This window comes from Danio rerio, chromosome 3 (assembly GCF_052040795.2).
Source record: "Danio rerio strain M-AB ecotype USA chromosome 3, GRCz13ab, whole genome shotgun sequence".
NCBI classification, from domain to species: domain Eukaryota; kingdom Metazoa; phylum Chordata; class Actinopteri; order Cypriniformes; family Danionidae; genus Danio; species Danio rerio.
In genome coordinates, this window is record NC_141023.1 from 26239314 (window position 1) to 26265228 (window position 25915).

At 34.3% G+C, this 25915-nt stretch overlaps 2 protein-coding genes and 1 long non-coding RNA gene across 6 annotated transcripts in view; 2 read left to right on the plus strand and 1 right to left on the minus strand.

The window, feature by feature from the left end:
- The window catches only part of LOC141381204 (uncharacterized), a 28584-nt gene extending 26262 nt beyond the window's left edge, over nt 1-2322 (plus strand). The window contains exon 4 of the long non-coding RNA XR_015480846.1: nt 96-2322. This is a non-coding gene — a long non-coding RNA (uncharacterized LOC141381204). The remainder of the gene's footprint in view (nt 1-95) is intronic.
- Nucleotides 2294-16846, minus strand: pigq (phosphatidylinositol glycan anchor biosynthesis, class Q). 3 transcript variants are annotated; one of them, NM_199429.1, is given in 11 exon segments: nt 2294-3229; nt 3475-3536; nt 5064-5178; nt 8270-8350; nt 8432-8543; nt 11052-11205; nt 11291-11417; nt 12382-12502; nt 14249-14380; nt 14457-15196; nt 16837-16846. In NM_199429.1, coding segments are annotated over 10 exon segments (1755 nt in total). In that variant the 5' UTR covers nt 15155-15196; nt 16837-16846; the 3' UTR covers nt 2294-3076.
- Nucleotides 16847-18738: 1892 nt separating this feature from the next.
- socs1a (suppressor of cytokine signaling 1a) lies at nt 18739-24697 on the plus strand. 2 transcript variants are annotated; one of them, XM_087242502.1, is made up of 2 exons: nt 18739-19587; nt 23736-24697. In XM_087242502.1, exon 2 carries the CDS (start codon nt 23810-23812, stop codon nt 24413-24415), a length of 606 nt encoding a protein of 201 aa, XP_087098628.1. In that variant the 5' UTR covers nt 18739-19587; nt 23736-23809; the 3' UTR covers nt 24416-24697. The 2 variants fall into 2 exon arrangements, with proteins under 2 accessions (XP_087098628.1, NP_001003467.1); NM_001003467.1 differs by lacking the exon at nt 18739-19587 and adding an exon at nt 22820-22993 and having other exon boundaries at nt 23736-24690.
- Nucleotides 24698-25915: the final 1218 nt, after the last annotated feature.

The window sequence follows — 25915 nt, forward strand, 5'->3', positions numbered from 1 at the left end:
GATCAGATTTCATTTTTGGTAGAAATATAAGCCTTTAAATATTCTGTGAAATGTAAACGTGAAAAATATGGATTGTTTTCACCTTCTGTTTCCAGTAAACCGATATTACAGGTTGCTGCTGGTGTGACAGATGCAGGAGGGTTAATGTGCTGGGGAAAAGCCAGAGGTCTCTCCACATCCAGGGAATCATCAAAGGAGGATAATCCCCCTCCCCCCAAAAAGATTAAAATGCAAATTGCTGTATGAAGTCTTTGTGTCTGCCCATCCAGATTACAGCTACACGAGGGTCTCGAGGGAGACAAGGGGACATCTGGACCCTGCATCAAGTTCTATCAGTCATTACACAAATGCTTACAGCTCATACATTTATACAGAATAATATATTAAACAGAACCTATTTTCTGCTAGGATGACATTGGAGCGGTTTTGAACACGATTCAATCAGCTTATTTTCTATCTATCCATTCATACATCTATCTATACATCCGTCTATCTATTCATCTGTTTTTCTATCCATCCATCCATCCATCCATCCATCTATTCATCCATCTCAGTCCGTCTGTCTGTCTTTTTGTTCATCCGTCTATCCATTCATCTGTCTTTCTATCCATTCAACCATCTATCTGTACGCCCATCCATCCATCCATCCATCGATGGGTGAATTGATAGATAGATGAGTGGATAGATGGATGAATGGATAGATAGATCTATTCATTCATCTATTAATCTATTCATGTCTATCTATATATTCATCCATCCAGCAATCTATCTATAGATGGATAGAAAGACTGATGAGTACCTGGAAAGACAGATGAATTGATTGAAAGATGAATGGATGGATAGATGGATAGATCCATTCATCCATCTCTCATTCTATTCATTTGTCTTTCTACTAATTCATTCATTCATCTATCCATCCGTGTGTCTGTCCATCCATCTATCCATCTATCTATAGATGGATAGAAAGACAGATGAATAGATACACGGATGGATGGATGAATGAATGAATAAATTATCCAAATCTATCTATCTATCTATCTATCTATCTATCTATCTATCTATCTATCTATCTATCTATCTATCTATCTATCTATCTATCTATCTGTCTGTCTGTCTGTCTGTCTGTCTGTCTGTCTGTCTGTCTGTCCGTCCGTCTTTCTATCTATCTATCTATCTATCTATCTATCTATCTATCTATCTATCTATCTATCTATCTATCTATCTATCTATCTATCTATCTATCTATCTATCTATCTATCTATCTATCTATCTATCTATCTATCTATCTATCTATCTATTCATCCATCCCATATTTTTCATTTTCCAGGGCAATATTATATAGATACATGGTTTTATTATTATATCTGCTGATATTTTATTATAGCCTATACTGTTTGTTTGAATATTAACATTTATTTATTTGCACTCCATCTTCAGCATGCAAGTTAGTAAAGATGATGGCATTGCGGAAAGGTGCAAACAACATTTCAAGGCATAGTTCAGCCAAAAAAAGATTAGTTACTTACATAATGCTCACCCTGCATTGGTTCTGTTTGGATTTCCTTTTTTGCTAAACACAAAAGAAGGTATTCTGAAAATTGTTAGAAACCTGTAATCATTGATTTCCATAGTAGAAAAAACAAATACATGGAAGTAAATGGTTAAAGGTTTGAAAAAAACCTTTAACTTATACTTAACTTAAAAACTTATTTTGTGTTCATCAGGAAAAGAAACTCAAACCGGTTTGTACAATTTAAGGAAGAGTAAATGACAAAATTGTCAGTTTGGGGTGAACTAACACTTTGGGACTTTACGGTTTTCATTATTATTGGTCAGTTTGTCTGCTTGACAATGCCATTTAATTGCACTGCAGCAAAAGAAAAAAAAAAGAGACAAACACAAACTGAAAAACATTTTTGTTCAGGTAAAACAGAAAAGGGAAATTTAGTTTAAAGAAATTTTAAACTAATCTAATATCTTCTGTCTAGTCTAATCTATGTTGTGCATATTTTTCAGTTTTCACCTACACATCTTTGTGTCAGATATACACAATAGCTTCATGTCCTCAACACAAACATGAAGGTGAATTCCCAGATGTCAATGAATAATCAGTTGCCTGGCCTGTCATTGTCGTGTTGTTCATGGACTCCAGTCTGAGCACATTCTTCACAGGCTGTTCCACCAAACAAAAGATCCAAGACCAGTTATACACACTGTACACCAGTTGTTTACAGCTTCAACATTCATCACCAAAAAAGCGATCTAAGATCCAGAGATACTGTATGTATACAAATGGATTAAATAAACTTTATTAAAGGGTTCAAAGATAAAAAAAAAAAATGGCACAAAATTAATTCCACCTGCATTTATACACATTTTATTAACTCATAACATTATTAACTGCTACAAAAACACAATTTGGCAATGATTATACAAGAGGATCATGGTTAAATAATTTAATAAAAAAAATGTAACTATACTTAACTCAGTCAGTTCACATTGATCAGGTAGATTAGACTTATATAAATGTATACAATTTTATAGTACCACTTTAAACTTTATAGTACTTTAAACAACTTTACTCAAGTCACTTTCCATCTACCTAGCCTATCAGGAGAGGCTAAAAACTAATAAGGTTGACAGTTTTACTTCCAGTTCAAATAAATCTAATAAATTGGTAGTGATACAGCGATCAGAATTAACTATCAAACTTACAAGTAGTACATGGCACATCTTCAAATGTTATACAAAAGTAGAAATAGACTTAAAATAAATACAAAAATAATCACAGTTTCAATCACAGAAATAGTGATTCAATGTTTATCTAATTATTTCATTTAACATAATCTGTATTTTTATAAAAGAAAAACTATTAAGACTATTTTGGAAGTGAGTGAAGTTTGACGAACAGAGCATGTTTTCCCCAGTGTGCACATGTCTGGTTATGTTAGTCTAGTATAGTGTTGTCCATTCCTGAAAGAGTTTAGCTCCAACCCCAAACAAAAAAGGCAGCTGTGTTGGCATAAGTTTGAGCTAAACTCCAGAACCAGAATTGAACAGGCATGGTACCTCAAAGTTAGTCTGTCTTGTCAGTCTTCTGCTTCCAGGGGTAAATAAGTTCTCCTACAAATAGTTTCTTGCACAATGCGGCCCATGAATCCTTAGGGTAACAGCTATAGGTGGGCGTCCGGTAGCGCTGTAGTACAGAGCTGCACTTCAATGGGTTGATCTGAGGGTGGAGAAAATTATTTCTTTTTCTGTCGTTCATGTTTGCTCATCTAGAACATCATTCATTATCAAACCTCATAGCTAAGCAAAGCATGTCCAGTGTTTGTACGGATTATGAATTCAACCAAACAATAAGCCTTATATAACCCATCCCAGAAAATCAACAGGTCAAACCCAAACCACAAATGAAACTCAATTATAAGTCAACCGCAGGATTTTAAACTGTTCTCCCAATAATAAACCTACCTCCATCATCAGGTGAAGCGGAGATCCTGACTCCTCACAAAGCACTTTGAATTTAACACCCTCTGGAATACGAAGACATAATATGTACTGTTATCATTATTTACTTGTTTAGGATATATCTTTTCACATTACGATTCTAATGCTTAATCATTTCATTGTTAACCCTTTAACAACCATCGTAACCACCTGGTCGACCTTTTATCCATAGGCTATCATTATTATTTTAATTGCTTATTACTATTTATCAGAGTTGTGTCAGTATATTATTCGATTTAAACATTTTTTTCAAGGAGTGCACCTTAAAGGGTTAAAATTACTCTAATCATTTCAAATGTGTTCTTTTAAAGAGTATATTTGCATTATGGTGCTATTATACACTTTATAAAATGCAGGGTTCCATACAATACCGTTATGTTGCTCCAACACAAATCAAAACAGTAAACCTAACCATTTTCACAAATTAAAGTGATTGAACATAAAACAATTAAGTTATCCCCCCAAAAAACTTAAGAATTGTGTTGTCTCAAGTCCTTTTAAATAAGTAGTTAGAACAAGAAGCAAAAGTCATTTTTGAGTGTATGAACCTTTTACAGATTTCCTGGTTGTTCAGTAGCGGAAGTCGTCATAGGTGGGTAAACGTAGAGCGCCGTGAACAGGAGAGTACAACAATTTTTTTTTTTTTACAATCCTATTTGCTTAAATAATAATAGAAAAACTTGCAATGGTCAGCAATGGTCAGTAACCAAGGCTATTCTCATGGCAAGAACATTTCAATAATAAATATACAATTAAAAAGAACAAACAAATGAATATGTAAATTAAATAAGATTTTCAGTGCTAATACAAGATAAAAAAAATTCAAAAGTTTTTCCTGGTGTCACTTTATTAAAAATGTCCTTAAGAGAGTTCATTTAATAAAAAAGCCTTCTGGAATTATTAAAAGCAGGACAGTACAGTAAAATGGGGTTTCAATGGTGTTATCAAGACTTTCAAAAAAAAAAAAAAGGAAACAAAAATTATGTGAGACTATTAACAGCCAGAAGAAAGAACAAGGTCAAATTTACTGTCCTGTCTATACACTCTGCATTACAAACGCATCATATAAGCAGTAACTCGCTAATATATTGCAAAGAGGATATAATACATACATAAATCCACATAAATGTGCATATGTATTTTTAAATCTAAACATAAAAAACCTTTAAGGATTTACGATGCTGAAGCCTGTTAAAATGCGTCAGAACAGTCCTGTAAAAAGGGTCCATTTTAATACTGGCATTCTATAATGAGTTCCATAAAATGGCCCTTAAATGACATTAATATAATTTATCACAATAAATTTAGATGCAATAAATCATGCAACAAAAATGTCAAAAATGTCATGACAAGCTCAAAGATGATTTATATAGTGTTTTAAATAACAGATCAGCTATAAAACAAAAAATAAATAGGCAACAGGTGAGATAATCACAACAGGACATGGACGTTCATAATTTCATCTTTATAATCAGTTGTTATATTTTTAAAAAAAGTCAACGATTAAATCAAAGAACGTATGCATTTCTTCAGTATGATGCAGTATGGCTCACCTGCCAGTCTGTATGGTCTGCAGATGCGCAGGCCGATGGCAAACAGGGGGAAAGAGTTGATGAAGTCGACACTGAGGTGAATCACTCCCTGAAACAGAACCACCACCAGCCGCAGCTACAAGCACACAGACAAACACATTACAAACCCACCAACCCAGATGGAACTACATACGGTATAGATCTTTTTAATTCAAAGATTTGAATTAAGACTTGGCGATGCAGTGGCTCGGTAGGTAGTGCTGTCGCCTCACAGCAAGAACGTCACTGGTTCGAGCCTCAGCTAGGTCATTTGGCGTTTCTGTGCGGAGTTTGCATGTTCTCCCTGCGTACGTGTGGGTTTCCTCCGGGTGCCCCGGTTTCCCCCACAGTCCATAGACATGCGGTACAGGTGAATTGGGTAGGCTAAATTGTCCGTAGTGTATGAGTATGAATGGGTGTGTATGAATGTTTCACAGAGATGGGTTGTGGCTGGAAGACCATCTGCTGCATGAAACATGTGCGGTGCATGAAGTTGGCGGTTCATTTCGCTGTGGCAACCCCTGATTAATAAAGGGAATAAGCCCGAAAAGAAAATGAATTAAATCGATTAATTAAGACTTATGTTCAAAACTGAAAGTCTGCATGAAACATTTGCGAAAAAAAAACATAATTTCTATCTAATGAGTCAAAGAGACGATAAACTGATAAACTGGCACTAAATGACAAAAAAAAAAAAAAAAAAATTACTGAGGTATAAAGTGGCAAGGTGAGCTTTTCCCTTGCACTTCATTAAATTAATTAATTAAAATAATTGCACCTCAAAAGATAAAAGATTAAACTCAATAAATGAATGGCAGTTTTTGGAAGTGCGAGACTCTTTGGGAGCACAGCTGCTCAAGACTGGGATGTAATAATACTAAATCACTTTGATGACAGACATTGGCTGAGACATTATAGAATGAGAAGCAGGGCGGTGGCGCAGTGGGTAGCACTGTCACCTCACAGCATGAAAGTCGCTAGTTTGAGCTTCGGCTGGGTCAATTGGCATTTCTGTGTGGAGTTTACATGTTCTCCCCGTGTTTGCGTGAGTATCCTCCAGTTGCTCCTGTTTCACCCACAATCCAAAGACATGCAGTATAGGTGGACTGGCTATAAACCCTGCTAAATTAGGCTAAAATGTTAGTAGTGCATGTGTGTGAATGAGAGTGTATGGGTGTTTCCCAGTGATGATTTGCAGTTGGAAGGGCATCCGCTGTGTAAACATATGCTGGATGAGTTTGCAGATCATTCAGCTTTGGTGACCCCTAATTAATAAAGGAAAATCAATGAATGAATTATAGAATGACAAAAACATCATTTTAGATGTTTTACAATTTGGTCGATCTGTTAGTTTGTCCATTAATATAATCTCACTGTGCCAATTTTTGTTATTATATAATCTGTTAAAAAAAAATCAGGACTTTTTTGAAGAGCCTGTTGTAAGTTATTCGATAAATCTGTTTCCATCGTAGTTCATCCAGCAATTTTTGTTAGATAAAAAATTATCGTACTCTGTGCGCATAAGAATTTTAATGTGCACTTACCAAATGTATGGTGTTTCCATTAAGCATTTTATGTGATAGTTCAAAATTCAAATAAAAGTAGGTTGATGGAAGTAAGGTGGTGGCGCTTCTTGATTAATTATTAATGTTAAATGGACTGTTCATCCCAAAATTAAAATTTGCATCCTCACGTTTTCAAGGGTATAGATTCGTTCTTGACATTGGTGGGCACATACATCCCTATAGAGCATGCATTGAACAGCATAAATTCTGTTTTGCGCTATTAAAAATATGAATAAAGTATTTAATAATATAAAATAAGCATTTATTAATAAAAATAAAAATCATGTCCCATGTTGCAAAAGTCAATTTACATGATTTTACAGCTGTCGAGCTTTGAGGAGGTATGAACGTAGAGGAATTGTGTGTGACGCAATTCAACTGTTTTATCCTGATTATTGTATTTTACAATCGGAGGCCAAAATCAAAACTGAATTTTGATTAATTGCACAGCCTTGGTTAATAGTATTACGATAAACTTGTAGCGAATTTGACTTGGTGCTCATGTAGGTTAAGAGTTGAAGGAGTATTAGTTTATGTTGAAGTCGGTTCAATTATTGGAGGGAACACATCCACTCCGTTCATGCCAATTCTACACCCTTGTTCCTCACTTTCACTTTTCCTAGCTACCTATAATCATATTATAAATTATAGCTAATAATATTGTAAATATTGCTCAATTTCTTGCACAGACCAAACATTTTACTATCATCAGAACCCACAGAGCCTGGTTTGTACAGGATTATTTTTAATATTATATAATATATAATAAACATTGTACAAATCACCTAAAAATCTTCCTTTAATGTTCTGCAGGAGGAAACAAACTCATCTTTCCGTGACCTGAGGATGAGTAAATTAATTGTAAATTTTCTTTTTTGGGTGAGCTATCCCTTAAAGACATCAAACACCCAAAGATCCACCACCAGATTTCTCTGCTATTTGGTATTTTCTATGATTAAGAAGCATTTCAAACCCTATGGCTCAGACTAAACCAAAAAATCAGTAGGTTTATACCAAAATGGTAAAAAGTACTGTTCAAGCATTTGGGATCAATAAGATTTATGCCCATAAATGAATATTACAGCACAAAAAGACTCTTAACACTTCACACATGCACGTGTTTTGGGCAACTGTTGTCTAACTGTATGAGGACATGCACTTCATCTCCAGAACTGGAAGTCACCTAATCAGCATTTTACCATTACATTTGAGTAAACAATTGTCCCAGCATGCTATGTAAAGTGCAAGACATGTCATTATTTGAATGATTTCCAAAGGATCATGTCACCACAGTGAAACCTGGAATAACAGCTGCTGAAAATTTAGCTTTACCAACACAAGAATAACATTTATACAAACAATTATGCAACATTACTGACCCCAACATGTTAATCAGTAGCGTGTATAGGACTAGCAGAATATTATCAAGAGTTAAAACATGCTAACCATTATGGAAACTAGGTTTAATGACATATGAGCTGGTGTATGATCATCTTAATGGTCGCATTCACAAGCACTGAATTGATGGTCTGAGTAACAGAAAATGTCAGAGAGCTGCATAAAATGGTCCAATAGCTCTGCTGGAATAGTGATGAGATTGAAGTTTATGTTGGAGTGACTCACCAGGGTAAAGACCAGGTAATAGAGGGCAGTGGTGGGCAGCAGGAACAGCAGAATTGTAAAGAGCAAAGTCCCTATGAACAACTGCAAAGAAAAGAGATCGGTCGAGTTCTGTGCGAAATGAACTAAATGGCCAATACATGAATAAATCATGCTGAGACGTACCTGGTCCAGGTCGTATGAGCACGAGTCCACCCTCTGCCTCAAAACGTTCCATTTCTTTCCTCTAAAGAGTCGCCAGAGCGAGGAGAGACCGTAGATCTTCAAACAGTACAGCCTGACAAGACAGAAGAACAAACACTTCACAAATAAAGAAACCACCCTGCAGTACTCAAAGAATAGAATAATGTCAAAGGTAAAATGAAAATGTTACCCAGGATCACTAAACCTCATAGGAATATTCAATTCAATTCAAGCTTATTTCTATAGCGCTTTTACAATGTAGATTGTGCCAAAGCAGCTTAACATAGAAGTTCTAGTAAATTGAAACTGTGTAAGTCCAGTTTTCAAAGTTCAGTTCAGGGTGGTTTAAATTTTACTGCTGAAAGTCCAAACACTAAAGAGGAAATCCATTGATGGGCAGCTCCACAAGTCTCAAACCAAGCAAGCCAGTGGCGAGGAACAAACTTCACCACTTGACAAAAGTGAAGGAAAGGAAAAGATCGAGAGAAACCAGACTCAGTTGGGCACTACCACTTATACATCTGACCTATATAAAATACAACTGACCCATATGAAAAATACATTGTATGGGTCAAATTCATGCCAAAAACCATTAGTATACTAAATAAAGATCTTGTTTCATGTTATAGACTATTAAAAATGTCCTACCATAAACATATCTAAACTACATGTAATGAGATATATACATTTCTAAAAACTAAAATTGAACAAGTTGAAACTATAACTCCAATATTATTTTTACTCTCACATTACAGATTTCAAAATAGTTGCCTTTCAGGCAAATAATGTCATATTCTAACAAATCAATCATCAATACAAAGCTGTTTTATTCAGCTTTTAAGTAAAGTCTTAATTTCAAAAAGCTGATAATTGTGACCCAGGGTCTATGGAATTTTGTTTCTTTATTATTCAATAAAAATATCTAGTTTTAAGGGAAAAAATAAGTATATAGTAATTTAAAAAATAAAAGACTGTTTAATTAAAAAAACTTATGTCAAGGGAGTCCAGTCCAATTCCAATTGCGCGAAAACATAGTGGGTGTGGCCAACCTGTGACCTCAATCAAGATTGACCAATAAAATAAGGCCTTTCATCCCGGTGAAATGTGCATTTTTTTGCAGTGCACATTTTTTATTAATGACATTTTTTAATTAAATGTTTTTTTTTTTTACTTTAAATCATTTATTTTTTAATTACAATGCACCTAATTTTGGTGAAAAATTCATATCATGGGTTCAAAACTTTTCCACACCAAGCAAAACTTTTAAAATCACAAGCAAAGATTGTAGAATGTAAATGGCAACAGAGCAGAGAGCGTGAATGAGTGTGGAAGGACAATTGTGTTATCTGCATAATAGGACAATAATTTTTTGCGATCCAAAATATTTTATCATTGACATAAGTTTTTTTGTTAAACAATTCTTTTAATTAAACAATCTTTTATTTTTTATTAACTATTTACCCTAAAACTTTTTTTTTTTTAAATAATAAAGAAACAAAAATAACTCCATAGGGGGCACAAGTAAAGACTCAGAACTCTAATTATAAGGTTTAGACAGATTTAAGAAAGAACCTTGAAAAAAAAAACTACACTCAAAAATGATATCAAGCCTGATGTCTTTAAATAACAATATATTTTTTCTTTCATGAAACACAAACTCCTATTTCACCTCTGTTTTCTGTGAAACTCTACTTGTACATTGTACACTTGGACGTTCAGTTTTCTTGCTAAAGGGACCAATTATAGAAGTTGATACTGCCCTCTACTGGAAATCAAAGTGTAAAAACATTACAGATACAATGGGGTATATGCACTCAGATTTAGAATTTTCAGTAAGCATACTCAAACGCTTCAGGTGAACTGTGATGCCATTACAAAATCACAATTAAGATCTAGTTTCTTTAGAAATCAATATTCTTCACTGCCTGATAGATATTCAATAAAAAGTGTGTCTCAGACTGGACAAGAAGCACTGCATTAAATTCCATTGTTCAATGCTATATCTTTAAATCTTATGGAAATTTATTTTACCACATTAATTTCAATGGATTATCTGTGCTCGCCTGCAGCTCCTGATGGTGCTTCTGTTTAAACTTTCATCCAATTTTAGCCCAGAACATATAAATGAACGCTGAAGTCCCTGTAACTGATAATATTTTAATTACATTGCTACATCGATACTGTAAAAGCAACCTTATGAAATTCTAAATAGTCACAAGCTTATCAGTGGCTGAACAACTAGCTATGCATATAGCCCATTGGCTGCAGCTGAAATCGCATAGTGTACAGGCACAAAAAATCTGCTGTATGCAATAATACATGTCTTTGAGAGGAAAACCTGCTGTTACAAATTTATCTAAATACTATTTTCAATAGTGTATATGGCGTCAAGTTGTTCACTAAAAGTACACAGCATTCGTATATAAAATTTTTTATTTGTTTTCTTACCACTAAATAAAGACTAAAAAATCTTTATGAGTCCTCTAAATAGAGACTTACAACTTTGTTCACACACTTTTTTTTTACCAAGTCTAAAGCATGTGATTTTGGATGCAGTCAGTTTGTTAGAAAACGTAATATAGAGAAAATAAATAAACCTCACCGTGCTCCATACACATAAAAGCAGTAGATGTGGAAAGTCAGGAGGGCCACAATGTCGGACAGGATGGAGAGCGCAAAAGTCAGCCCCAAGCAGGCTGAGAGTCCGACGTACCACAAGATCCTCTCAATGAAAGGAGACATCAGGTGGATGTAACCTGTTCACACAAATCACAAGATATCATGAGAATCTGGCATAAGTCTGAAACACCAAGAGAATGCTTCAAATTAGGCTGTACGTACTGATCCACAGATGAATGTGATAAAGAAAGAACCTCCCCAGCACTTGATCGAGAGCCTTGTTCATCTTCAGTCCAGCAGGAGCTCCCATCAGCCATTCTAACAGCTGCTGGAGCTCTTTGGCCACATGCTGAAACACAACCCAATTTTTTTTTTTATCATTATGCATGTATATTTATTTTAATATGTAAACTGATCCTAAGTGAAGCTAATATTTTTTTCCTCATTTTATTCTGGACTAATGGGTTTAAAAACAGCTTTGCAAACCAAGAAAACAAAATGAAAAGAAAATGTTTATTTATTTTATTTGTTGTAATATTTTTAACTTTTTTAATCAAATGAATCAAAGATAAATAAAATGAAGTGAAAGACAGAGCCTGTCACAATATATATATATATATATATATATATATATATATATATATATATATATATATATATATATATATATATATATATATATATATATATTTTGTTGTATGATATATTGCACCAAATATATTGCAATAAACTATATTACTGTCATTTTAAGACCATTTTATGCCATTACATATTGCCAAAATGACAATATAATAGCATCACAATGCAAGTACACTCTTCCCAAAAACACATAATGTTTTATTCTGAAGAATATTTATTATAATTATAGTCATTTTAACAATTTAATAATTAGGCATTGGAATCAGAATGTGAAAACACATATCTTTAATAAATAATAATAAATATTAACCAAAAAGTGCGAGGTAACGAGTAACATAGGCTGCAATATCTGCTGCCAGATCTATTTTCAGTGTTCAGGCACCCACATAAAAATATAGTACAGTTATTTAAAGTAAATATTGCAGTTCTTTTAACCATACTAACATTGGCACCTCCAATAGAGATGTTGCGAAATCAGCTAAAATGTTGCTAGAATTGGTTTTTATGTACAAGCATTGGGCAATATATATTGCATCGGCAAAAAAGATTGAGGTCATGTCCATGTGTTGTGTGATAAATCGATATATTGATTATTGTGACAGGCCTAGTCAAAGAGACTTAAATAAATAATGTAACCCTAAAACTTTTTAATGGAAATATATTGTCATACTTACATCAGCCACAGGTACCAGAGTATTGGCTAATTTGCTGATACGATTCTCCCTATACAGCCATGAGATGAGCAGCAAACCAAAGGCTATGTCCACAAGGAAAGACACAAAGATGTTTGCTTTTCTGCAGAGGAGTGAAAAAAAGAAAGAGTTAAGAGATTATATTTGATTGAAAAATCTAATTAAAAAGTTAAACATTTAAGTAATTAACATGCTATTTTTATAATGATTTCTAATATTGCATTTCATTCTAAATAATATTTTGAAGAACAAGTAAAAACAAATCTAAACATTAAGATCAAAATGTTTCATTACAAGAATGAATGTAGATTTTTATTTTAGAATAGCATTTACAATGCAACAATTGTCATAATAAATAAGTCTCTTAAAATATCAGGACACTTGACCTTTTTATTAATGCAAGATTAATTACCTTGAGTATTGATGAGTACTTAAAATTGTTTTAATGAGAACAATAATCATTACTTATACATGTTATGAAATTTACTTTTAAAATACTTTTAACTTCAGAGAGTGTTTTATTTCATTAAACTGATTTTTAAAATAGGGATTAAGAATCTGCATGATATTGGAAAAATCTGACATTGCAAAATTTTGTTCTTCTGCAATATATATATAGTGTAATATATATTGCAATATATAGTGTGAAATTTATACAATTTCTCCTAAGACTGAATAGCACTTATTTGAAAATAATTTATTATTATTATTTTATGGTTTAATTATATGGCTTTTGTCTCAAACTCCTAATTTGCTCCTTATTAATAGTTATTAAGGTAGATTAGGTATTGGTAGGACTAGGGATGAAGTATAAGATTATGCAGAAAATGTAGTTTATAAGTACTAATAAACAGCCGATATCTCAATAACATGCATGCTAATAAGCTACTGGTTAATAATGAGAATTGGTCCCTAAAATGTTACCGAATGTATAAATTTTGATTAATTGGGATGATTTAGTAGAAGAGTGAATAATGTAAAAATAAAAGTGAAATAAACATGCTTTATGGTTTTGTAAATGTAAAAATGACACTGCAAAGTCTTTACTGTATAAATAATTCAATATAATTAATCTTCCGATTGGTAAAACGTCCTGTGTCTGAATACTTAATGTCTCTTAGGCCTTAAAAACATGCAAATTATAAATGTCACTCCATTATATTTAATTTCTGCAGTGATTCAACAAATCTCATGTTTTGAACTGTGACACTGGCTCAACTATAATCCCAAATCAACACTGCATATCTATGTGATGTGACTATTGCGCTTACACACATTGTGATATTGATGCTAAAACGATATATTGTGCACCCCTAACAGACTTACACGTTTTTCAAAATCAAATAAACAAAGCACAAGGCAAAAGTCAATGCTAATGTTTTTTTCTCTTTTGTTATCAAATGAAAACACTCGTTTTATGTGATTGACCCCTTCCTAGGGCCAGACAAAATCTGCAGACATTTTTTGCAATTTCTGCACAGAATTTTGTAAAAAAAAAAAAAAAAGGGGGGGGAATTTTTGCGAAATGATTTTGGGAGTATCGTGACTAAAAACTTAATATATGACATGAAAAAGAATACCTTTTTAACTTTTATTTAATGTTTACAATGCAAATCCAATTAGATCCACTGATTTGGTAAACAAAGCAAGTCTCTCATATAATATCTCTACTAAAAGACAGAACATATTACTTACAAACTATTGTAAACAAATCATCTGAACCTTTTAATATTAGTCAATCATACTACTGAAATGAATTTAAAAACTGAATAAATATAAATGCACACACATTTAAACAAGTAAATAAATACACTCAATGATTGGCTAAAATCTGCGGATCTACCCCTACCTCATGAAATCCATGTGTGTATCAGCTTTTTTAGGGGAGAAAACGGTCTTAAAATGAACGGCCCTGTAACCCGACTGAACACACGTGGACAGCTTGCTTGTAATGAACTTCACAGGAGGTATATTTAAAATCCTGTCAAACAAGAAAGGATGTGATTAACACATTTTCAATACTGAAAACAGACAGAAGATGGTCCACTTGAACTCACCTAAAGCTGCAAAACCAAAGCCAAAGAGAAAGCAACCACGTGAGGCAGATGCACACCGGCACAGATGCTTGTTTAAGAAGCTCTGCAATAATACTAGCCTCCCTCCCTTCAGACTGCCAGTGGGTGAGTTTCAGCGGCCCGTCGTCGTATTTATCCAGGAAAAACAGAGGCTGACTTTGAGCAACTGTTTGGAAGACCAAGCGCAGCTCTGACGGCTCGATTTCAGACTTTTGGTCAGCCTCTTGCACCGGATGAAGCTGCGACAGCATCACCTTCCTTTGGTCATAATGAACGAGGATGATCTTATCTTCTTCACTGCCATCTACATCACTCTTCTGCTCTTTGTCCTGTAGAAGCATCCCATTGTTTTGAACCACCCGACATGTAAAGCCTCTTTTGCCAATCTCACGGCTCAACTGCAGCCAACATTTCTGAGGAAAGATGGTGCTCAGGTCTTTGAGGAAGCTGTCCAATCCTTCTTGACCTTCTTTTGGCATACTCCAGGAACCCAGCACGGCAAGATCCACTTGAGTCTGGCTCTGGATCTCACTCAAGTACTTTTTTACCTGTCCGGGTATGAATGGATAGTGAACGACAGCTAGTACCACAGCAGAATTGTGTCCTGGGATCCAGCGCCCGACCAGCAGGCCACTGTCAGCAGTGTTGCAGCATTGAGGGAAGAAGATCTTCAGCACCATGTCTGTGTGCTATAAAGTCCACCAACAGCGAAATATACAGTCCTGTGTGGGCACAAAAGCATTATTTTAACGCTAGAAACAAGAACACAAAAAGCACCATATGTGTTAGACATTATAGCACGTATAATACAGCATTCTGAGTAGTTAAAAACAAGCAAACAAACAAACGTGTTGTATGTTAGCAGCACACACATCTAACGAGGACAGCTATATAGCTGTGCCCTTCAAATCGGTCATTTCTATGGCAACCACACGCTTCGGGCAAAACTCTCATCGATTTTATTCACGGCACTACCATTGACAAATGCAAGGACGTGCTATTATATGCTGTAATTGCTAGTTAAGTGTTTATAAAGTTACCTTGTTGATTTTGAAGGTCGAGAAATTCTGAGAAGTTGTTCTGTAGGAGGCGACGATTAAATTAACGTTACTAAGTGCGTTAATCAACGCTGGCATTATCTCAAAAAATAACGCGAAATCATAGGGCAATTGTAATAGATATGCTATTGAATAATCCAGCACGTGCTTTTGTTAAACTAACTGGAAACCAGTTTTTCAATGGATTAGACGGACCGTAACGTTCATATTGTTTACAGTCCGTCGTTAAAATTCCGCCGGGTGAACTTAATGGATATTTTTTTGTTCCGACTCAAATAGTTCAAGTAAGTTTTGAATGGCAATTTTTCCGCCAAAAACAATTTTCCCAATGAATGATTCCATTCATTTATCATTATATTTAAAAAAAAGATCAGATGAGCAATAGTAGCAGATAAAGAAATAACCAAATATGCTACTATACATATGGACGACAAAAACAATAAATAAATAAATAAATATACAAAATAAATAAACAAATAAATAAAAGAATTAATTAATAAATCCACAAATTTCCGCATAAATAAAACAATAAATAAATATGCAAATAAATATATATTAAAAACCCACAAATTCCTGCATAAAGAAATATAGTGCGGGCAGATTAATAACTAAATAAGTTACATGGATGTTGGGAAAATAAGAAAATGCTAAACTGAAAGTAGATTTCCCCTCTTTTACACCACACTATTAATTATTTATATATTTATTTTTGCAGAAAATTGTAGATTTATATATACATTTATTTGAGTATTTAATAATTGTTTTATTTTTGCAGGAATTTGTAGATTTATATTCACATTTATTTATTTATTTATTTGAGCATTTTTTTTTGTTAAAAAAAAACAAAAGATGCATGTTTTGTTAAATTACGCAGGAATTTGTGTATTTATTCATTTATTTATTGATTGATTTCCATATTTATATATTTATTGTTTTATTTATGCATGAATTTGTGTATATATTTGATGTTTGTGTATATATATGATGAATTAAACGTGTACTAATTTGCAAAAGGAAGATTAAAAATTTTTCCCAAAACATTATTCAATAAAATGTTGCAGATATTGGATAATGAAATCTACAGAAACAAATATGCAATGAAAAGTACACTTTAAAGCAGGATATATTTAGTATGTTTTCTTAACAAAAAACGTGAAATATTCTTTAAGGCAAAAAGCACTGTTTTTTCATGCTTTTTCAGAGATTATTTTCAAATAATAATATTTTTGATCATTAAAGCACTTAGCAGAGTTAGGACTGCATGACATGAGCCATAAAACCTAAGCGTAGAAGAGTGTACTTACATGAACCTCTGATCTGTGAATGTGTCTAAATGAGACTTTTCCTAAATGAAACGTTAGCTATCTTAACATTCAAGACAAAGGGGCCCCACAAAACCAGCTTTTCTTTCTTGATAACAGCTTCTCTCACATGATAACACTTACATTTAGGAGGGAACTGATGGAAGAAAAAAAAAGAAGAACAAAGGCTGTAGAGAAGGCTGTGGCTTTATTATTTTACAAATGTTAATTTGCCTATTTAAAATAATAAATTTAATCATAATGTTTATTTTTGGGACACAAAATAAAACAACAAAAATAACTTTATAGGCAGGTGTAACCGTGATTTGTAGGTTAACCATATTTGCCAAATGAAATAAACGTCTTCTTATTCTTGCAAGAATAAAATATTAATAAACAATAAATAAATAAAAATAAAACATCTCCCTCCGGTATTCTTGGACATACTTGGATCAACCTGAATTAAGGATGTAAAAAAAATTGTGTGGCTACCAGAAGATGGCGCTATAGTCACATTAATATAACCCTGAGTTTTAAAGTGATAAAATATAGCAAATATTGACGATTCGGAGGTTGGACAGACTGGTCTTAAATTATAATATCAGGAAGGGATAATAATAAATAAAAAAAATCACAGACTTACAAAAGCTTTGAACTCATAGCCATTAAGGTGTCTCTTTGTGTCCTAATGCCTAAACTTCAAAGTTTTTACACAATCCAAATTAAGTTAAATTAACTGCGACAAGTTAGACGTCGAATCAAGCCCGATACAAATTAATATTTAACCGTTCAAATAGCTTTTCTAACGGAGAGTCAAACCATAAATGTAAATTCAGCATTATATTTTCTTACTTTTGAGGGACACATAAGAAGATATTTTGAAGAATAGTGGTATCAAACATGGGTTTGGTTCCCAATGACGTTGTATGACTATGATAATAACAACAACAACAACAATAATAATAATAATAATAATAATAATAATAATAATAATAATAATAAATAATGATAATAATGACACAGTGGATCAGTGGTTAGCACTGTCGTTTCACAGCAACAAGGTCACTGGTTTGAGTTTTGGCTGGGCGTGGGTTTCCTCCGGGTGCTCCGGTTTCCCCCACAGTCCAAACACATGCGCTATACGTAAATTGATTAACTAATTTGGCTGTTGTGTATGTGTATGTGTATGAATGAGTGTGTATGGGTGTTTCCCAGTACTGGGTTGCGGCTCTAAGGGCATTCGCTGTGTAAAACATATGCTGAATAAGTTGGCTGTTCATTCCGCTGTGGTGAAAATGAATGAATAAATAAAGTAAGTATTATCATTCATTCATTTTCTTGTCGGCTTAGTCCCTTTATTAATCCTGGATTGCCACAGTGGAATGAACCGCCAACTTATCCAGCACGTTTTTACACAGCGGATGCCCTTCCATAAAAGCCTTCCAAAATAGATTTACTAATCGACAGTCAAACCATTAATGTATTTTCAGCATTTTATTTCTTTATATTTAAAGAACACAAAACAATATATTTTGAAGAATACTTGTATCAAACATGGGTTTGGTTTCCAATGACATTGTATGACCATAATAATAATAATAATAATAATAATAATAATAATAATAATAATAATAATAATTTTAATAATAATAATAATAATAATAATAATAATAATAATAATAAATGAAAAAGTCATACAGTATGCAGACACCAGATACGCTACTATAAGCTTAAACAAAGCCTATTCAATCAAAATGTCTGGCTCAACATTATGCAACAGTCACCTCTGCCCTGTTTACAATGAACAGTGCTTACAGAAAAGGTGGCGTTTTCATGTAAAGATACTGCTGGGCGAGTCACGTGATAAGGAAAGCCAACGAGAAAGCTAGGGATTTTTTTGTGCGTGTGTCTGATGAATGATCCACACCTTTTATAATAATTCAACGACTTTGCACGGAACACGTTTGTTTTTGTTGTTATTATTTGGTCGAGAGACGGTTTCGTTTAATCTAGGTCACAAAAAAACTCTTACTACATAACGTATATTTATGTTTAATGGGATTTGGCTGCAGCTCTGCACAGTATTGCTCCAGCCCTAATCAAGCACAGCTGATCCAACTAATCACGGTGTTCAAGACCACTAGAGACTATTATTAGGGTTGGAGCAAAACTATGCAGAGCTGTGGCCCTCTAGGAATTGAGTTTGAGACTTATGATCAATAGAAGGAATGAGGAAATAATTGTGTACTAAATACTGCACAAACTTAAGGGAAGTGTTTAATGAGGCCATGATAAGAATTGTTTCATATAAATAAACAAGGGTAGATGGATTTCTAAACACTGGCTGCTATTCAAGGAAACCACTCGAGTCTTTTTCTATTTGTGGCTTGTGGGGTTTAGTTCACGTGACCTCGAACTGAAAGTGACCGGTCAGAATTACTTTAATGATAAGTGACAGGATGATAAATGTGAGACTAAATGTATAGTTAAGTATATCTTTGCAGGCTTGCAGCAAATAATATAATACATTTAAATAGGCTACTCCCCATTTTTCAGAAAAACGCATGAAAACGTAAGGTAATTTAGAGAAAAAAACATTAGAGAATTACAACGCCATCTCCAGGTAGCTTTGTATTAAAGCAGTTCACTAGCTTTCGCTTTCGTTTTCCTGTAAAGCAGTGGGATACGCAGAAAGAAACAGACTGAATTGTTTGTATATGCAAACATATTGCTATTGTACCATAAAGGAACAAGGTAAGGATTATATTCATATATTTATGACTATACAACTGCATATGGCTACAGACTGTATATATGTTGCAATAATTTTTCAGATTTCACCTCGAGTCTCTGCATGAGAGAGGGGATTCAGTCAGATAGCTTATTATAAATCTGAAGCACTGCATTGTGAATGACACCGATTTACACGGACATGCAAATTAATTATGTTAGTCTACAGTCTGTGAGATGCACTTGGAGGATATGTGCATGCATATACAGTTCTCAGTGTAAATGAGTAAACCGCATTTTAAAATGAATTTATTTATTTTTTAGTGAAAATGGGTAATATATATTGGTGCATTTGAACAAAACAGATTTATTAAACAGATATATTTATTGCAATAATAAACTGTTCGTTACAGAACATCTCTGGAAATTAAAAGATACATTTAAATTCATGCAAAATATAGCAAAAACATTTTATATAATATGTAATATTTATTATAATAATATTTTCCCTAATATATAAATTTTGGTTACTAATTTTTGAACCAATGTTGTAAGTTATTTTGTTAGATTGGCTCCAGATTTAGCTTCAGTGCTGACTAATCTAATGTATCTGCACAAATATAATATTGTAAAGCAATCATATAGAACAGTGGTTCTCAAACTTTTTTCATCAAGTACCACCTCAGGAAAAAAATTGTCTCTCCAAGTACCACCAAAATGAGCAGTATTGAAATATACAGTAGCATAGTACGCCCAGTTAAGCAGCTGCAACTCTGCACAGTTAAAAAACGTGGCATATTAGCCCAGAAATATAGGCTATATGTCATATATGGCATATGATATGCATAATTTTTGATAAATTTTGAAAAGTGTGTAGCATATGCATGACATATTTAATTCCTCCGCGTACCACTAGAAGGAAGCCTGCGTACCAGTAGAAGTACATGTACCACAGTTTGAGAACCAATGATATAGAAAATAGTAATTTAAATGAGATATTTGTGAGGGGTGTACACATATATGCTGAGGACTGTATGACTGTTAAATTAAGACCTCAAACCTATCATCACGTAAAGTAGACACGCAATATATGGTCTTTCTGCCAAGATATCTAGATTAAGCTAAAACTCGAATGATTACACTGGCGTCATGGTCTCAAAATGTCACTGCATAAAAATGTGCTAAACGCGTTCAAGCAGTTCCTGCATCTGATAAAGTGGCTTGTTTCACGGAAGATAATAAAAGCTTTGTGTATGTTTAGATTTCTCTTCCTTGTGTATGGAAGTGTAAGCACGTTACTCTCCTCTAGTGGTGCTTCAACTAAATATCGTCTTTCTGAGAAATACTAGCGAAACCAAAAGTATAGGAGCCAGTAATTCTACTCCAATCCAAACAAGTCGTTTGAAAGGCAACCCTAATCTGCATGATTGGAATTTCAGTTTCGCAATGATATCATTTAAATGAAACACAGGGGCAGGAGAGTTCATACTCAAAATGTTCCAAAGGTGTGCTAATAATAATGATGTCATTCATCTTGTTGACTTGGCTATAGGAATACAATTAGTTTGCAACTAAAGAGTACAAGCTCATGCAGATATTGGATAAACACACACACACACACACACACACACACACACACACACACACACACACACACACACACAAAACAAATTAATCAAAAACGCATGCAAACCTACACTTAAGAAAAAGTTTCAAGAATGATTCCTTGGAATCATTATTCATTATCACTATTTTTTTAAAGTTAAGTGGTTGTAAAAAATTTAGTTGGGCTGAATTTAAACAAACAAATTAAGTTGAACTTTACTCAATTTAATTAGGTGGTTTAAATTTAACCTATTTAAGCCTAATCAAGAGAATAAAGATGTTTGCATAAGTGTGTTTAATAAACAGGTGGCTTTTGGTGCAGTTGTGCAGTGTTTACCACATCTGAGTGTATACAGACATCTCAGTCTATCTCTATTTGTAAGAAATGAAACTCATGGATAAATGTTCGCCGGGTGCGCAGGTGTGGAGTTGCAGGCCAAAATTGAGTTTCATTTATGGCTAAAACTGTACGCAGTGGACATCAGCTTACTTTCCAACTAACAGTCAAAAAAAAAAAAAAACAGGTCAACTGCAGATATGCATCAATAATATGTATGTTTATGTGCAATGCATGACATGGATAATGTGCAAACCCAGGACGCATGAGTTTTTATTTCATAAAAAGAGATAACTCGAAAAAGTGCATATGTTTATATTCAGGATTGTGAAATTTCGTTTTACATCTGTGCAGTGCAATAGAAGATAGATGTACATTTTCAAATACTTATATACTATGGTAACATGTTAAATACATGCATACATGTGCTTCTCCGCTTTCCAACAGTCAAAAATATTCAATAAAATTCATCTTCATTTCTATAGTGATTTTACAATGTAGATTGTGTCAAAGCAGCTTAACATATAATATCAAAACAAATGCAGATGGGCATTGTCAATATTGACTTTGTTTATTCACAATGTACAGTGAGACACATAATGTGCAAACCCTGTAGTATGCTTATTTTCAGGATTGTGATATTAAGTTTTACATCTGGACATTGCAATAGAAGTTAGATGTACATATTTTAAATAATGATATGATAAAATGTTGTTAATTCTGTCCAGACAGACACACACACATACATACATGAAATGTACAAAATTGTATTATAGTATTGAAAATGTACTTATATCTTCTATTGAAATGCACAGATGTAAAACAAACTAAGTCCTGAAAATAAGCATATGCACTTTTCTATCTATCTATCTATCTATCTATCTATCTATCTATCTATCTATCTATCTATCTATCTATCTGTCTATCTGTCTATCTGTCTGTCTGTCTGTCTGTCTGTCTGTCTGTCTGTCTGTCTGTCTGTCTGTCTGTCTGTCTGTCTGTCTGTCTGTCTGTCTGTAGCCTGCTTCTACTGATTAACTGAGCTTTTTTACAAACACATGACAGTTTACAAACACATGACAGCATGATTATAGATGTCATTTTCTTCCTCTTTGAAAGTTTATCATAAATGCCGCTTTTGTTTGGAAAGGCGTGTGTTTAAAAGAGAAGTGAAAAAATAAAGGGCTACTGCTTTCAATTCAGAATGGACTAATTGTTCTGATTTGCTGTTTCCAAGAAATGGGCGGGGCTGGCTGTAAGCTCAAAGTATATCTGAATGCGCCTCTCGAGCATTTCATTCTGACATTACAAAGAGCAGAAAGCAAGAGCACAGAGTTTGAGGTCGCGCTCTGAGGAAACCTCTAACGAGATATAACGGTGGAATAAATCAATGGGAGTTCTAAAACGCCCGATTTTGGAAGCGGCGACGAGAGTTTGTCAGAGGCAAAGTTGTATTGCCTGCTCTTGGAGTACTTGTTTACTAAAACGGTAAGATTCAAGCTTTATGCGCTTCTTAATTAAACTGTTAACAACAGTTCAGCGGTCTGTTTATAAGTGTAAATGTTTCAATTCGCGCCGCTCGCAAAAATAAATGTAGCTTGTTGTATTGCAAGTTGAAATGTAACACCTTTAAAGACTCAACTGATGAACTTTAAATGAGGTAACATTGGTTTTATATTCGCACATTCCTTCATTTAACGTTCCCTATATTATTTACTACGCTAATTTAAATATAGGGTTTGAAATCACATGTATATATGACTTAAACCAACATTAGCACTATTTAGGCTATTTGGCTGTGAACAGTGTACTTTGATATTTATTGGCTGCTAATATATGATTTCACTATTTAGAATTTGCTAATAATACTTTTCTGAAATGATATTATTAAGGAGAATGTGCGAATATAAAACCAACTTACTTTTTATCAACTATATAAAACGTACATTACACGTTTATATAGTGCTAAATACACTTAAATAATATATTAAAGATATACATTTATAATTAAGGCAAGGTAACCGCCCAGCGTCTTGATAAGAGCGTAAACAATGAGGAGTAATTCCACAGATAACCCTTACTGTGCATTTGTGAGTTTTAATTAAGTCACAATCACATCATTATCCATGTTGCCAGAAACAAGCAAGTTCATTATAACCTATGTGACGTCCAATAGCTGATGCTACTGAGTTGAAGAAGCTTTAACAGTGTTGTTCTTGCTTTTCAACAGACCGATGAGTCTCATCTAGATGACCTTCCTGTGGTACAGTATGGAAGACCACGCCGGTTGGTCTTTCCTGTAGGATGGTGGCGCACAGTTCAGTGGAAGGGAATCAAGGCATAGAAGATCGCCAAGTGAGCACTGAGGCCTCCTCAGACGTCTTCCAATCCCAAAGATCCAGGCCCAGGCAGAGTACCGTGGCTTTCCAGACACATTTCAAGCCGTTCAACTATGCAAGAGACTTCAAGATCATTTCCAACACCACCTCGATGCTAGAGGAGAGTGGCTTTTATTGGGGTCCCATGACTGTGGAGGAAGCACACCTGAAGCTGAAGAAAGAGTCAGTGGGAACTTTCCTGATCCGGGACAGTCGTCAGAGCGACGTTTTCTTTACACTGAGTTACAAAGCACAAAACGGTCCCGTCAGCATCCGGATTAACTTCAAGAATTCCAAATTCAGCCTGACAGGAAGCAAGGAATCTTTTGACTCTCTTTTCAAACTGCTGGAACACTACATCAGTTCCCCAAAGAAGGGACTCATTCGGCCCTGCAGGAAAGAGCCAGTGCAGTCCCTGCAGCAGTTGTGCCGGAGACAGATTATGGAAAGATGCGACGGAAAAGACATCGACTGCATCCCTGTGCAACCAATCCTCAAAGACTTCCTCCATGCCTTCCCTCATCCGCTATGAAGACGAGACTTGTTGCATTAAAGCGCTGCTGGAATATTCTGGAGATACTTGATGGACTCCTCGTGGTCCTGCTCCGTTTTAGGATGCAGGAATCGCACTGTAGCACATTTTGGAATATCAGACTTGAACACTGCACAATGAAAGTTTACGTTGTCTGTGAATGTTTACACTATATGGAAATGCTGTTTTCCTGTTATCGTTACATTTCTGCTATGCAGAGCGAAATATTTCAAGAGAGTAAGTTTTATAAAATTAATAAATATATTTTTAAACTATTTAAAACTTCTCAGTTTTCATTTCTATTTGTTGGGGGGTTCATTCACTGATCTGGATTTGGATCGAGTTGTGTTAAAGAAAGTTGAGTCAAAGGCTTAGTGAACTAAGTATTACAAAGAAATTATAAATCATTATTTTAGTCAAAATTTTAATATTATTTTCCGAATTAAACAACGCAGACGAGAACTTTTAAAAAAGTTTCCCCACACACAAATCAAGCCTAACCTAACAAGCTTCACAATTCATATCTCGACTTTAATCCATGTCAAGAAACCTGTTTTTTTTTTTTTTTTCTTCTTCCTAGAATCTGACAAGTTAAAGCCATGACATATTTACTAGATTACAGGCTCATTGTACCTGAATTCCTAAAATGACAAGAAGCCGGGGACTTATAGGAAGCTGAGGCCAGACGTTCTGTACTGAAGCAGGCTGATTAATCTAGGTAGTAGCGTGGTTGAGGGGAGGAGCTGTGGTGACCGTAAACTGCTTATGCCTCAGACAGACATTTACAAGAAATGAAGTGGGTTGTGAGGACTGATGGAGTGTAAAAGGCGGAGCCTGAGATCCCCAGAGACGCTCATACCTGCTATCAATACAACTCTGCCACATAAAGATATGACAGGCTTACTCAGAAAAGTGACTAAGAACAAAACTATACTTCTAAACTTCAGCTCGCTGCTTGGAATTCCATTCACGGCTGAAGGAAGTGATGTGCGCAGTCATCATTTAATACCTACGACTGTGAGATCTTGTTACATTTTGTTTTTTATTGCTTTTTGCATCCTGACTGATCTTCCTATATAGAACAAAAACAATGAGGTGCTTTCTGAAGAAAGGTAAATCATTAGTCAATGCAAAGGTCAGATCAATCTAATCTTATCCTTCTTGATTCTAATGAAATTATAATACTGTGTGGAAGTCAAGGGAAAATCATTCAGTGCAAATGAACCAGGGATTTCCCTTGGCCATACTGATTAACTACATTTGTTTCACAGCCAAATCTGACATGAACAGGAAACTACCTACTAATGTAGAAGACTGAATGCAGTTTTGATAAGGTTTTGGGGTAAGGTTGAGCCGGTGTGAATCGCCAGGTTTAATCGGTCTATCATCTTCCCCTCGCTCGCTCGCCTGTAGTGATTAATACACATGAAAGCACAGTCAGTTCCAGGAAAAGATACAGTTGTGTTTCCCTGAAGAGGCTCTAATCTCCACTGCATCTGG

Bases quoted from the DNA above. Each gene is read 5' to 3' on its own strand.
- pigq (XM_087242108.1), bottom strand. From the start codon at position 15,154: ATGGTGCTGAAGATCTTCTTCCCTCAATGCTGCAACACTGCTGACAGT. The intron at 12,503-14,248 runs GTAGGGGTAGAT...ACTCCTCTGCAG, and splicing joins ACACACATGGATTTCATGAG to AAAAGCAAACATCTTTGTGT. The intron at 8,351-8,431 runs GTACGTCTCAGC...TTTTCTTTGCAG, and splicing joins GCTCATACGACCTGGACCAG to TTGTTCATAGGGACTTTGCT.
- socs1a (XM_087242502.1), top strand. From the start codon at position 23,810: ATGGTGGCGCACAGTTCAGTGGAAGGGAATCAAGGCATAGAAGATCGC.